This window comes from Stenella coeruleoalba (assembly GCF_951394435.1).
Source record: "Stenella coeruleoalba genome assembly, chromosome: 18".
Taxonomy (NCBI): domain Eukaryota; kingdom Metazoa; phylum Chordata; class Mammalia; order Artiodactyla; family Delphinidae; genus Stenella; species Stenella coeruleoalba.
The window spans coordinates 34,909,744-34,925,137 of record NC_137164.1 but is presented as its reverse complement, the minus strand read 5'-3'; the positions used below and the strand labels follow the sequence as shown (position 1 = coordinate 34,925,137).

The 15,394-nt window shown below is 35.0% G+C and overlaps 1 protein-coding gene across 2 annotated transcripts in view; it reads right to left on the bottom strand.

The window, feature by feature from the left end:
* The window catches only part of KLHL1 (kelch like family member 1), a gene marked incomplete at its 3' end in the record, with an annotated part of 374,754 nt that extends 365,234 nt beyond the window's left edge, over positions 1-9,520 (bottom strand). For both annotated transcript variants that reach the window (XM_079903211.1, XM_079903212.1), the window contains exon 1: positions 8,816-9,520. In XM_079903211.1, coding sequence (XP_079759337.1) covers positions 8,816-9,318 — 503 coding nt within the window. In that variant the 5' untranslated portion in view covers positions 9,319-9,520. The remainder of the gene's footprint in view (positions 1-8,815) is intronic.
* Positions 9,521-15,394: the final 5,874 nt, after the last annotated feature.

Sequence of the window (15,394 nt, the reverse complement as noted above, 5' to 3'; positions counted from 1 at the left end):
ATGGCCTTTATTATGTTGAGGTAGGTTCCCTCTATGCCCACTTTCTGGAGAGTTTTCATCAAAAATGATGTAGAATTTTGTCTAAAGCTTTTTCTGCATCTATTGAAACTATCATATGGTTTTTATCCTTCAGTTTGTTAATATGGTGTATCACATTGATTGTATATATTGAAGAATCCTTGTCCTCTTTGTCTCCTGTAATAATCTTTATTTTAAGGTCTATTTTATCTGATATGAGAATTGTTACTCCAGCTTTCTTTTGATTTGAATTTGCATGGAATAACTTTTTCCATCCCCTCACTTTCAGTCTGTATGTGTCCCTAGGTCTGAAGTGGGTTTCTTGTAGACAGCATATATATGGGTCTTATTTTTGTATCCATTCAATGAGCCTGGGTCTTTTGGTTGGAGCATTTAATCCATTCACATTTAAGGTGATTATCAATATGTATGTTCCGATTACCATTTTCTTATATTATTTTGTGTTTGTTTTTGTAGGTCCTTTTCTTCTCTTGTGTTTTCCACTTAGAGAAGTTCCTTTCGTCTTTGTTGTAGAGCTGGTTTGGTGGTGCTGAATTCTCTTAGCTTTTGCTGGTCTGTAAAGCTTTTGATTTCTCCACCTAATCTGAATGAGATACTTGCTGGGTAGAGTAATCTTGGTTACAGTTTCTTCCCTTTCATCACTTTAAATATATCATGTCACTCCCTTCTGGCTTGTAGAGTTTCTGCTGAGAAATCAGCTGTTAACCTTATGGGAGTTACCTTGTATGTTATTTGTCATTTTTCCCTTCTTGCTTTTAATAATTTTTCTTTTTCTTTAATTTTTGTCAGTTTGATTACTATGTGTCTCAGCATTTTTATCCTTGGGTTTATCCTGCCTGGGACTCTCTGCACTTCCTGGACTTAGGTAGCAATTTCCTTTCCCATGTTAGGGAAGTTTTTGACTATAATCTCTTCAAATATTTTCTCAGGTCCTTTCTCTCTCTCTTCTCCTTCTGGGACCCCTATAAGGTGAATGGTGTTGTGTTTAATGTTGTCCCAGTGGTCTCTTAAGCTGTCTTCCTTTGTTTTCATTCTTTTTTCTTTATTCTGTTCTGCAGCAGTGAATTCCACCTTTTTGTTTTCCAGGTCAGTTATCCATCCTTCTGCCTCAGTTTTTCTGCTATTGATTGCTTCTAGTGTATTTTTCTTTGCAGTTACTGTATTGTTCATCTCAGTTTTTTTGTTCTGTAATTCTTCTAGATCTTTGTTAAACATTTCTTGCATCTTCTTGATCTTTGTCTCCATTCTTTCTCTGAGGTCCTGGATCATCTTCACTAGCATTATTCTGAATTCTTTTTCTGGATGGTTGCCTATCTCCAATTCATTTAATTGCTTTTTTGGGGTTTATCTTGTTCCTTCATCTGGTACATAGTTCTTTGCCTTTTCATTTTACCTATCGTTCTGTGAATGTGGTTTTCATTCCACAGGCTGCAGGATTGTAGTTTTTCTTGCTTCTTCTGTCTGGCCTCTGGTGGATGAAGCTATCTAAGAGGCTTGTGCAAGCTTCCTAATTGGAGGGATTGGTGGTGAGTAGAGCTGGGTGTTGCTCTGGTGGGCCAAGCTCAGTATAATCAGAATCTACTAAAGAAATAAACCAAACCAAATCACATACTTTATTGTAGATACAAATAGATTTTGGCATTCACCTCTTGAAGAACTATAAAATAGTTGTATTGTATTCTCCCTTCCTTTGTAGTATAAACTCTCGCAATTTTCTGATCCCATTTTTAAAGTTTTTCTGTCATATTTCAGTCAAGATGAAAATGCTGATTTACATGGGTAAACATCTAGCAATATCAGTAAGAAAAAAGGAGTCCAAATGATCTACCAAGATACAGTGTCACAAACAAGTATGATAGGAAAATAAACTGAATGATTTTCTATGAGAAATTATCAGAGTTGGACTAAGGCTGCCTAGGCGATGGGAAAAGCTGAATTTAGAATTAACATCAACTGATTCCACTCTTTACTATTATTGATGACCCTCAGATTACTTTTAAGTACCATTTCTGTGACATGATCTTCAGCCAAAATGATCTGTCTCATTTGCTTACCATTCAAAATGACATTTTCCTGGGATACTAAAATCATAGTACACATTTTCTCTGGTCAAGTTAAACTTTGTTATGCTTTTATAAGTACTTAGATCAATCTGTTTTCAAGTCCTGGCCAGAAAAGTCAGCAAAGGTAGTTAGCATCAAACCTATATTGTTCAATAGATTTTCTTTTCTTTTCTTTTCTTTTTTTTTGCTGTATGCGGGCCTCTCACTGTTGTGACCTCTCCCGTTGTGGAGCACAGGCTCCGCACGTGCAGGCTCAGCAGCCATGGCTCACGGGCCTAGCCGCTCTGTGGCATGTGTGATCTTCCCGGACCGGGCAACAAACCCATGTCCCCTGCAACAACAGGCGGACTCTCACCCACTGTGCCACCAGGGAAGCCCTTCTTTTTTTAATCTATACTTGACTTATAAGATTTTGAAATATTTAATTCTGCTCAGATTATCTGTGTCTATATAGGATGTTTTCTTCAAAGTTTTGAATAACCTTATCTTAAATGCAGAAAGGTAAATTAATTATTATCTGGTCTAATCTAATATGTAAATTCCAGAGCATTTGATTTTACAGCTACTACAAAAATACCTACAGTTATTTTGGATGTTAAAATAAATCAAAAGAGACTCATTACTATAAGACTCTGTTTAAAATGTTGTCATTTTCATGTTCAGAAACTTGACATAACTCTAAAATACCCTGCAGGTCTAAGTTTTCTGTAAATTCTATAAGAGCTCTTGGTCAAAAACAATGAAATTTGAATTAACATGTACTTGTTAGAAGCATATCATCCTCCAGATACACAAATTATCTTTTGAGACTTAGGAAAAATAAACTAATGAAATAAATATCTGATCAATAGTATATTCTGTATTAACCAAATTTTGGATAGGGAGGATTTCTTTATTATTTTTAAATTATTTAAAGTAGTACCTTAAAGTGGTTAATGATATAGTTTACAAAGTATTCATTAGCAATTTATCAAAGAAAGCCAGAATATGGTTCTTCAATTAGTGTAGAGGTTTTATTGTTTGTTATAATTAAGAGTTCTATTTATTTCATCTTGCATTTATTGGGTTGGCCAAAGGGTCTGTTTAGGTTTTTCCACAAGATGTTACAGAAAAACTAGAATGAACTTCTTGGCTAACCCAATATACTCACATCTTTCTCTCAGATAGCTGTGGAGTTTTGTGTACCTGAAAATCCAACCTAGTGATCTTATTACCTTTTCTTTTATGATCTTCTTAGTTTGCCTGAAGCAAATTTGCTCAGACGGGAGGGCACCTGGAAATTGTGGACCTCTTTGCAAACAATATATAATATTGGTAAACCCATCCTAAATTAAGTAAAAAAAAAAAAAACTTTCACCAAACAAGCTATTGTCTTTTGCTAGTTCTGACTTAAATGCTAATAGGCTATATAATACCCAAGCCTAGAATAAATTAGTAAGGAAGATGTAAAATTGAGTAAAATCACTCTATACACTTTTTCACTAAGAAATTGAGGTCATAGGGAAAATATGAATATTATTTTAATTTAGTGTCCATAGAAGAATAGTTTGAGAACTACTTTCCTGAAGAAATAGCCCTTTGCCATTTTTTAAATTTTTCTTTTTTCTTTTGACTGAAGCAAGGCTGCTTTCTTTTTATTCTAAACAAATACGACCATGTGATTCTAATGGTATATGCTCTCTGTCTGTGACACTTCTCTTTATCAATTGTTCTGAACTTCAGAAGGAGAGTTTCTATCATGATGCTCTCTTTTGGATTCCAAATTTAAATAATTTTTCCCTATCTAGGTTATTTCCTCATACTTTTGTTTAATTAAAAAGTAAAATACACTGAATGAACCATAATTCAGGAAATAACTGAATGTTTTTTAACTTGGGCCAAGTCCTCCTTGACTGATCCTTCTCAGGCATTGTCCATCACTATCATTTTAAAGAATGTATTTAAACATTCAGACACAAGCATAATTTCCACCAGAGGAACAAGAGAACTGCCTCAGCATAATCTTGGTTGGAGCCTCTTTTCTTCTGTTTTGTTTGTTTAAACAGAGGTAAAGAAGAGTTGGCAAAATCACCTGGAATATGGTGTCAGGAGTCAGAGTGCAAGGATTAAAAATCTAGCTGTACTACTTACAATCCTGTGGTTTGGGGCAACTTAATTACCTGTCTATATCTCAGTTTTCTCATAATCATAAAATGATTATGTAATCATTTTAACAAAGGGATCCATAATTGTACCAGAATCATAGGGCTGTTCTGAATATTAAATTCCACAATATAAATATTCAGCTTGATATCTGGAAGACAGCAAGCTCTTAATCAATGTCACCCATTATGATTATGACAAATATGTATTCACTCAGTGATATTTATTGAGTAACTACATGCTCTATGATAGGGATAAAATAATGAGCAAAACAGAAACATCTTGTCCACTGGGCAATTGTAGTTAAAGACAAACAGAAAAGGAAACATGGATATTAATATATGGCTACAATAAGAAATTGAAGACAGAGAACACTTACTCTAAGAACATAAAATAAGGGGATAAAATAAATTTAAAAAATTTTAAATGATTTTTCCTGGGGGATCAATGAACACTTCTTTAAGAAAGGTACAGAACTTTTATTCACAACATCTCAGTAATGAATAAGAATGAATACAGAAAAGGGTGGATTGAGGGAAGGAGAACCACTATGTAATAAGGAAAGGAATTAATTTTGTGAGGCCTAAAGGCAGAGAAAAATGGTAAAGAAGAATGTTGCCTGTGGAAGACAGGGGAGAATGGTGGGGTTGTGATGAGTGAAGGGCCTGGATGGCAGACAAGAGTCAGCTCTTTCAGGGCCTAACTGACCAGGAGATAGAGTGTGGTCAGAGTGGTGGAAATGCTTTGAAAAATAAAAGGAGAGCCAGGATATGGGGAAAAACTTTAGATTTTTATCTTATAAATTTTCATTGACTCTGGTGTGGAGAAAGGATTACAGGTGGCAAAATCAATGAGGAAAGAGGATGCAGATGGCAGTTGCAGAAGTTGAGTTGAAAGATGACAGTATTTTAAAATTAGGTGTGGACAATGGATATGGAGAGATGTGAGGCAGACACAGGGGAGGACATTTTTGAAGGAAAAGTGACAGGGCTTGGTGGAATATTGAAAATCAGGGGAAAGAGAATTCTGGTAAATATGATCCTGGATTTCTGGCTCGTACAACCTAATGTATGGCGAGCTATTCTCTGAGATAGAGAAGAAGAAAATTGAGCAAGAGAGAAGGGAGATTATGAGCTCAATTTTATGTGTGCTGTATTTATATTGTATCTGTGATATCTACCAGAAAGGTCAAGTGGATGTGTGAGACCTGAGTTCATGGGGGAAGTGGGGGGAGAGGGGGTTGTGGGTGTGGGGAGGCAGAGTCTAGGTTTTGAGATGCAGCTCTGAAATACAGTTTATGGGTGGTAACTGAAACCATGGAAATAGATGCCTGCACTCTGTGAGAACTGAGAAAACTAAAAAAGCAAGTAGTTAAACACGACATCTTTTCTCCTACTCACATCACTATAAACTGCAAGAATAGAAATATTTCTCTTTGGTTTCTTAGTTTACTACATATAGAATTTTGGACAAAAAATATGCATATCAAAAATATATAGTGATCTGAATGGCTAGGAAATGATATACTCTAAAAATTACATTCAGACAGTAAAGTAGAAAAAATAGATGATTAATAGCATAGGGCAAGAGCCTATTACTGTAAGAGTTAGGATTCTTAATGATGTCATGGTTAAGGTAGTAGAATACTGAGATTTGTTTATGTGTGTCTGGTGGAGTGGGATAAGATAAAGGCTGGGTTTCAGCAGTAATTCAGTTTACTACTGTCTTATTGCTACCTTTATGTTTCAACTCCATGATAATTTGACCTTTCCAGAATTCTGAGATTAAGAGCAGCTTTCTGCTGAGCAACTTCCATCTGCTGTTTGAACAACAAATAAAACCAACTGAGCTACTTATGCTTATCTAAAACAATGTTCTTAACTAGTATGAGACCAAATGAATAAAGAGAAGATCAGAAAATGAAGGAAGAGAAAAAGAGCCAATTCTTTTTTATATGTGAAGATTAATTTAGCATAATGGTCAGAATTGATGGAACAAAATGTTAAATATCAAATGTGATATCACAGAACGGTGATACAGTAATGACCCAAGTAATCAAAATGATCATGCAGGTTTATATACTTCATGTGTTCATTGGTCATTATGAACGATATGTAGATTTCCTGCATGGATTATGATAGAAACCAAAGTAAATCCACATTACTGAATTATTTTACATATTGTTTTCCATTCCATACTTAACCTTGGAAATGCTGTTCTTTCTGGGAAATGAACATTATTCTTACTGCGTATTATAATAATATATATTGATAATAGCTTATTGCTTAGTTTAGTAGCATGTTGTCAATCAATCATGAGCACAGAACCAGTAGTCTATGAATGTTTAGGAACATATAAAGTCCGTGAGAATACTATCAGTGTTGACTGATTTGTCCAGTGAGAAATTAAAATTTAACTAAAGGATTTAAGCATGAATAAGAATTTTAAAATAAAATTAGACCTGATTTTCAATATTTTACACATGCAAGCCCTCATTGGAAACCCTCATTCCAAAAGTAAATATGACTTGGGGTGGCACTTGGCTTATTTTCAGAATTCTTTCCATTTACAACCCTTTGTGTGTATAAACACTGATGTATATTCAAAAGTAAGGGATTGGAAGTTAAATCTGATGGATATTTCATCCCTAACTGAGGTTATTAGTTATTAGTTTTATTTTTAAATTTATTATATTTTCTATTTCCAAATTGTCCAATTTACATGAAAGTCTTCTGAAATTACTCATGCCAAGTATGCCTTATTTACTTAAAACTGTAGTTTTATAAAGAAAAATTTTTTAATTATTAAACATTATTAAACATTAATATTCCCAGAAATCAGATATTTGAGCTGATTTGAAGACTCAAAACTGAAAGAAAAAGACTCAAAACTGAAACTAAAACTGAAACTGAAAAAAAAAGACTCAAGACTGAAAAACAAATCTATTTATTCCCTGAACTGTCTGAGACACAAAAATATCAATTTCAATAAAATAGTAATTAGTAAATCTTTAACCTAACTGGTTTTCTTTTAAATATATAAGGTGAATTGCTAAATGTTTATGAATGATTTCCTAAAACTAAAAAATTACATTTCCTCAACTAAAGGAGGTAAAGCCCAACATATTTTATTTTTAAAAACGATCTAAAACTATAGGTCACTAGTGAATACATAAATCAAATAACTTCGTAGTATTAATAGTACCCCAAATTATAATCATTTTGGTAAATTATCTTAATTGATTGAATAATCGATAAATTTATATTTAATCGCCTATATATTGAAAAAACTTTCTCATACTCGAAAATTGCAAATTAAATTTCTTTGTCTTTAAAATCATAATGTTACATATTGTCATCACATATTAGATTATGTTCAAGGCTCTTAAAATTCAAATCCACATAATCCATATAATTGAAATTTTTTAAGTATAATTTTTGTATCTTTAACTTCACATTTGTCAACATAATTGGAGACCACCTATGGTATTATTTTGTTTTATGTGTTCTTTTTGTGACTTAACTTTATAAAAAGTTGATTCAATCAAGCAAAAGTTTAAAACATTGCTTCTGTTTCTAATTTTTATTTTTACTGAAAGGTAAATTTTATTAAAATTTCATTATTATTTTCCTATATCTCTCCTGTATTTCTTCTTCAATAATATATTCTGATATATGAATTTAAATGCAAATCTTTTCGTATCATCACTATACGCCAAAAGTAGTAATGATCTAGTGTAGAATGAATCAATTCTTTGAAAATGTCAAACTCAGAAGGAGGTTATGTGTGCGAATGTTTTCTATAAGTCTTGAAAGTAGAAGAACTGTGCTCAAAGAAGTGTAATATTAGATATAAACAAGAAATAAATGTTGACCTGCTCACTAAGAATACACAGTTCCATACCGAGACAATGAATCAGGACAGAAAAGTGAAAAGGGCATTAGCAAGAGTTTAATTCTAAGACTTTAAACAAAGCAAAGGTGTTCATGAAGTAGGATAAAAAGGGAAGTTAGGATAGAGAATAGTAACACTGTCCTTCATGGGGAAAAAAAGAGAGAAGATAATCTTGCTGTCTGGTGGCCTACTGTCCACCTCATTACTCCTGGAATATAGATTCAAGCCACAGGGATCCTAGGTAACCTGACAAGTCAGTTTCTAGGCCAGTATATGAGATGCATTTGAATGGTGTTTAAAGGAAGTTCCTCCTCATATCAAATAACTGGGAGACTGATGTATGTAATTTAATGACAGAAGATGACAGAAGAATACTACAACCTCAGAAATATGAGAACCACTCTACATGGAGAGTTATCAAAATGCATATATATTCAATATGTGATTAAGCTCCGAAAACTTGGGGAAAGAAAAGCAATATGCATGAGCCAATAGAAACTAAGGAGGAAACTTTTAATGAGGTTGCAATTTGAGTAATAAAAACCGGGTTGGCATCTCTTAACCAAAATTTTCAACTTGAAACGTTTTAGACTTAGTAACTACCCAGAGTGCACAGGGTCGGGGGAAACGAGTGGAAATTGAGGAATGCTTGGATGTCCCATGGGGACTTACTGTACCTGTGTCCACATCCTTCACCTGTTGCCTGGCTCGAGTTGGCCGGTTCCACTTTGAGCTCTTGCAAGACAAGCCCTTTTTCGTGTGGTCCAGGAAAGTCCATGCCTGGCACCTCCTCCTCTTCTAGGGACTCCACGTAGAAGAGAGTCCTGGCCGGCTGGTGGGTGCCCTGCCCGGGCGCCCCTTGCTGCAGCCTCGTGGCCACTGGCAGCAGGGTGCCATTCAGTGGGTCGAAGGAAGAGGAGGAAGAGGACGGGGAGGCAGAAGAAGAAGAGGAGGAAGAAGAGGAAGGCTTCTTCCAGAAAGTGCTCACGCTGCCCTTCTCTTGGCTTTTGAGCAGGCGGCTCTGGCTGGGTCCCCAGTGCTCGAAGCTGCTGCTGCTGTCTTCTTGCAGGCAGCTGCCCCCGGCCGGAGCGCCGGGGGACTGCGACGGGTGGCTGAAGAGTTTCCAGCGGAGTCGCAGGATGTGCTTCACATCAAAATCTTTTCGCCCAGAGCCTGACATGCTTGACGCAAGGAAGGCAAAGGGGATTCAGCGGATGCAGGAGTAGACGGGTCAGCGGGTGAGGGAGGCCAACGGAGCCTGGGGTTGGAGGAGGGGGAGGGAGGCGCCCTCTGCACCCTGGCAACAGACGGGACCAGGCGGCTGCGCGCCCTGCCAGGCGACGAGCGGAGCGCGGACAGCAGAGCCGCGCGGCTCAGCGGCGGTCAGGTCCGCAGGACCCGCGCGTGGTGAGCTCAACGGCCGGGAGCAGAGGAAGGAGCTGGATGCAGAGGGCTGAGAATTCCCGATCTCCTTGCGGGGTCCCCGTGGTTACCGCGCGGGGAGGGACGACCCTGATGCTGGAGATGGGCGAGGGAGAGAGGTCTGCGCGCTCCGAAGCTTCGGAGGCAGCGACAGCTGAATACACCTCCCTGGCAAGCACCGGTGGCAGAGCCTCAGTGGAGAAGCTGTCGGCTCCCCTATCCTTGCAGCTTAGAGTTCAGTGCCTGGGGAGCGCAGAAAGAAAGATCCCCAAGTCGCGAAGAAGCGCACCCCCCTCCCCTCCGCCTTCTCGTTGCACCTGCGCTCCTGTCACTGGTCTCTCGGAGGATGCTCTGAGAGCTTGCGGGTACCTCTGAGAAAGTCAAATGCCTTCTGCAAGGCGAGAAGGGGTGGTTTTATCTAGTCAGTTTGTAAAAGAGAAAAAAAAAAATCTATTCCAGAAAATATAGGAAGGCAAAAAGAAAAGCCCGCGCCGGTAAAGCTGTCAAGGTCCTCACAGTACAATTTTCTCTCTGCCTCAGCGCCTCCTCCTCCAGCGTCAGTGACGCAGATGTGCACTGGGGCCTATACGGAGAGATGGAGGGAGGGAGGGAAGGCTTCAATCTTCTTTATGCAAGTGTGTCTGCTGCTCTTATTGTCCCCTTGCGTGGGTCCTGTCACCTTTGTTCATTCTCTTTCCTCACTACATTACTACGTAGCAATAAAAGTAAAGCAAACAGGCAATATGCTTTAGCATCAGTAGACACCAAACATGAATCATGGCAGCGTAAACTTAACAGGCTGCCATCGGTTTTCAGGTTGCAGGTTAATGGCTTGAATTATTTAATAAGCCACATCCTTTAACCTTTAGCCTTAGTTTCTCCGTAGTGAGAAGAAAGAAAGGAGGATGTTGGCGTCAAAGTGTGATGATGCCACCATTCTGACAATTACATTGTGATTCTGCCATTAATGCACTCAGGCAGTGCTTCACCCTGGGGGCCAGAGGCACGCAGTAGAAATCTGAAGATGGGCATCTTAGCGCAGGGGACGAGTTTTGCAAAATCAGTGTATTTGGTGCGTCGCCTTAGAATGAAAGCTGTTCTGTAAACCAAGAAGTGTAATAAAATAAAATGAAATTTCAAGGCATAACCTTCTGGTACATAAATCATGATATAAAATGTATGGAAGAATTTAGGCAATAAATGAGTATATCCAAAGGCTACTATTCTGCAAAAATCTCTTGTTTGAAGAAGGAAAGATGTGTTTTTCCTTATATTTAGAATGATGAGGATTATGATCCCTTTCTAGCTATGACTACTTAGAAATTTTTCAGCTTTTCCTTTAATGAGCAATTAAAATAGAACCCAGGCACCTTTGCTAAAGCTAAACTGGGGTCAAAGAAATAGTAGTTTCCTTAACTCAACAAGGAATATGGTTGTTTAATGAAATGAAATTCACAGAAATTTATGAAATCCAAAGCTTCAGCAACCCCCAACAGGGCACGGAAAGACAGAAATCAAATATTAAAGTGCAGTTATATTCCTGTTCTGTTACCCCATTGTTGAGCAGTAAATTTAAACAGAAACTGAAGCTAAATTTTCAGTCCTTCCTAGACAAAGTTGGACATTTTAATAAAACAAGAAATTAAGCACACAAAATCCCTACTTTAGAGGAAGAAAAATCACTATTGTGCATTTTAAATATTGATTTATGCCACAACAGCTGGACTGCAATCCCCTGTGCCTTGATTTTTTCTTTCAGTATTCAGTGTTTAAATAAAAAAAAGTAAAAAGCCCTTTAAAGCAAACAATGGTGACAGATCATTTTTATCCAAGAACTGAATCAAGTAAGTATTTCCCTTAGGGAAGAAAACAGTGTATGAAATTACACATCACAAGCAGGGCAGAGAAAACTTTCCATCAGAGGTAATATAGAAATATGAAGTGTATATAATTAACTGACTTTTGTAGAAATTGAGGCTTCATGGATTTTCTAAATTGATGTAATTTAACTTAAGTAATATAAAATGTATAATACAAATATATTTATATTTTATAAATATAATATAATATAGCATAAGTGATATGTCTGTTATATCTATAGTTTCTTCCTTAATTAGTACCTATAACTTTAAAAACTGTAATATAAAATTCATTTTTGTTGTTATTCTAAAATTCCATTTTGTATTCCCTTTTACTTTGCAATTCTGATATTATTATCATACAGTTTAAAAGTTATCTGTTCAAAGGTCAGTAACTTCTATGACCCAAAAGAAATGTAATATTGAGTTTTAGTATAAAGGAACATGAATTAAAATATTGTCATTTTTAACAGATGGTGATTATATATTGATTATATATATATTTTTTTAATTTTAGTGTTATATTCTATTATTGAGATGGAAGGAAGGAAGAAAGGAAAGATGAAGTAATAAAGGAAGGAAGGAGGGAAGGAAGGAAAATGAAGGAGAAAGAGAGAGAGAGAGAAGGAAGAAGGAAGGAAAAGAAAAAATAATTTACTAAGATAGCATGACTAACATTTACATATTGTTAGAAAGCTCCTTGAAAAAAATATGCCTTGTCAGATATGCACTCATTCATTTATTTATCCACTACTCAAACTAAAAAAATTTAACTTAGCACTTACAGCACATTAGGTCTAATGCCAAGTAGTAGCAAATATGGAAGAATTAGGTTCCTTGCAGCTGGCTGTAACAGCTAACAAAGGATGATATTTTAGCCAGTTATAATTTGTAATCTACTTCTGAGTCGATTAAATTATGATTTAAGATAACCAAGATTATAAGGAACAGGGCATAGACATAATAAATTTCACTTTTTAAGTATTCTAACAATCACATTACACTTTCCTTTAAAGACAAAATCAATTCAATTTTTCTAATCCTGTTTAATTAAATTGAACTGTCATTTCAGTCAATTAGGGTCTTTCAAATGACCCTAATTGCCATAGTTTCCTGACAAAATCTTATCAAAAAAGATTAATCAGGATCCTGAAAATCCAGAGGATGCTCAAACATTTACTACTATACACATAGATAAAACTCTTCACATAATTAAATTCAACATGAATGTTAAATATGAAACTGTAGGAACTGAAAGTTCCTACAACTCAAGCATTTAACCAATAAACAAAATTGGATGTGGATCCAAGCATTTTCTTGGTGGAAAATTTTCTCTTTTACCAATCATTTTCTAAACACACTCAATTAGATGTGTGTTTACCCCAGGTAAAGTAAATTGTGATCCTCCTAAATCTTGACAGTACTTCTACAATGTCTAGTAAGTTGCCTCTACATAATAATACTCAACAAAAGCATTTGAATGGCTAAGTATTATCCAATTAGAATGTTCAGGCCTCAAAGTCTCCTATATTTTTGATTTTTTTTGTTCATCTTTGTTCTATTTTAGTGAAACATTTCTATGTACATTACTAGAAAATATTATTTAAAATGAATGGTTGTGGATGTGGAAATTAAGGTAGTTCTTTAATGACACTTTCTTTCTGAAAATGAATGAAACAATACCATATAGCACTAATATTAAGTGAGCTCATGTATAATATCAATGTATAATATCAAGAACTTCTACTTCTTAAAGCAAATAAACATAACCTGTTCAAAGTCTATTAATCTTCATTACCGTGTGTATAGTTTAGTTCAGTAGCAATTGACTGCTTACTAAACATTCGTAGGTGTTAATTGATCCTCAGGGACCATTTTAATCCACTCTACCTCTTTGGCTTATTTGACCTTTTGATTTGAATCAGGTAATAAATGTATATACTTGAGAACTTCTCATACATAAATTTCTGAGTTAATTGCTTGAATGTAGGAATTCAAAATGGCACTAAAAGGATGCATTCATATTAATGATGACCCAGGTTTCATTTAAGTATCTTTTTATTCCCAAAATTGTGTGCAGAATATCAAAAGTGAAAATTCACTATTTTGACATTTGAACTAGGTCCTCTGGTTAATTGCACTGCTCAGGGCAATATGATATGATTAAAGAAAGCCTACTTCTTTTATGGAAATATTTCTATAACTATATAAATATAAATATATAGGTAAAGATAGGTATATTTAATATAGAAATAGAAATATTTAATACATGTAATTATTTTTCAAGAATGTTTTCTACTGTAAAAAACATTTGGGGATATCATAATACTCATTTGTATAAAACTGAAATCTTTTAAAGAGAAAACTGCTTAACTAATACTTTATATTTCCAAAAATGTTATTTACATAGTATAAAGTAATTTCATTATTTTGCATGTTTTATTTAAATTTTCCATTATCATTGTGAGGTAATCTGAGTGACCTCTGAAGTTTTAACCATTAAGAACAAAATAAAATAGTAAGATTATAGTGTATACAATACAGACTTGAAAGTTATAGACTTTATCATGTCCATGTAAAAATGAATAAAATAACAAAAAAATTAAATATTAGTTTCAACACAGTTGCAATTATTTTTTTTCCTGGTTAGGAGACCTGAAAATTCCCTCTTCTTTTAAGCCAACCCTGAATGAACTTTGTGGATGATATTTTATTGTCTCATGTCTCATTTGGACGTGGGTTTTTGAAAACTGTAAAAGATTTTCTTATGTCAGGTGTCTATACTTCAGTCTCTCTTTCTATCTGGAGACACATCTGCCAAACTTTTATATTTGCTTTCATCTGCATTATTACCAGATCTTTTAAAAATCTAGGGTCAAAAAAGCATGGCTTAAGAAACTGAGATTCCATATGCCTTATCACAGTTTTGAGTAGGTATACAACATAAATTACACATAGTTTACAAATGCTCCTTTTCCCAGGAGTAACATGTGAACGTGTAACAGCTGAGAACAACATTTTATACAAACTCTGTTTTAGAAATAATACTGTGACTTTATTTCAAGTAAATTACGTATTCAAAGAGATTCAAGAAGTTTATTCTGAGAAATCAGATTCCTTCTGAACATTAACTACGAGTAAATAAGTTTCTAATTTGAATATCATAACACTAAGTATTTGGTATATTTTCATGACTCTTACTACCAATCAAGATGTCTTTTGGTCCCCAGTCCAAAAGAACATTACTTGTCAACCTTGTAGGGAGCTAGCCAAGGGATCCCTGCCCTAGAACCTATCTCCTGTGTCTACAGGGACCTCTCTCTTCCTATGCTACACTGGTTGTTAGCCATCATGAAAGATGGAAAATCTCACTTTCTTATAGAATGGGGGAAATTTGACATGTGTTGAATATAGGCATACTGTAAAGTCTGAAAAATATTAGGTTAGATAAATCTGGAAATCATACTACTACATAGAGTCTAATTAAGTTTTTGTGTATACTTTTAGGACAAAATTATAAAGATGACAGTGAGAAAACAAAAGATACAATTGTAGATTATACTAGATTCTTTAAATCTATTCATTCTAGATAGACTCAGATTAAATATTGAATATTTTCTCAAATTGATAAAAATATAGAATTTTTAATGTTATCATTATTTTCTTCTTAAATAATGATCTGGGAAACTAAGATAAGAACTGTAATTTTGTAACATTTTATTAAATGCCAGACAACTTTTTCATTTAATCCTTATAAAAATCTTATTAGGTAGGCATTATAAAAGACTTAATATAAGAAAAATAAATTTAAAACTTTACTTGTCACAGGTATTTTCTTTTATTATCTATCTCAGACACTTTTCCAGAGCTATATATACTTTCTCCTGTTATGTACAAGAATACATTTTAAAAAAGGATACACTCATTATGGGTTGGTATTCTCAATATCCTTTCATGAATTGTGTGATTCAGAGT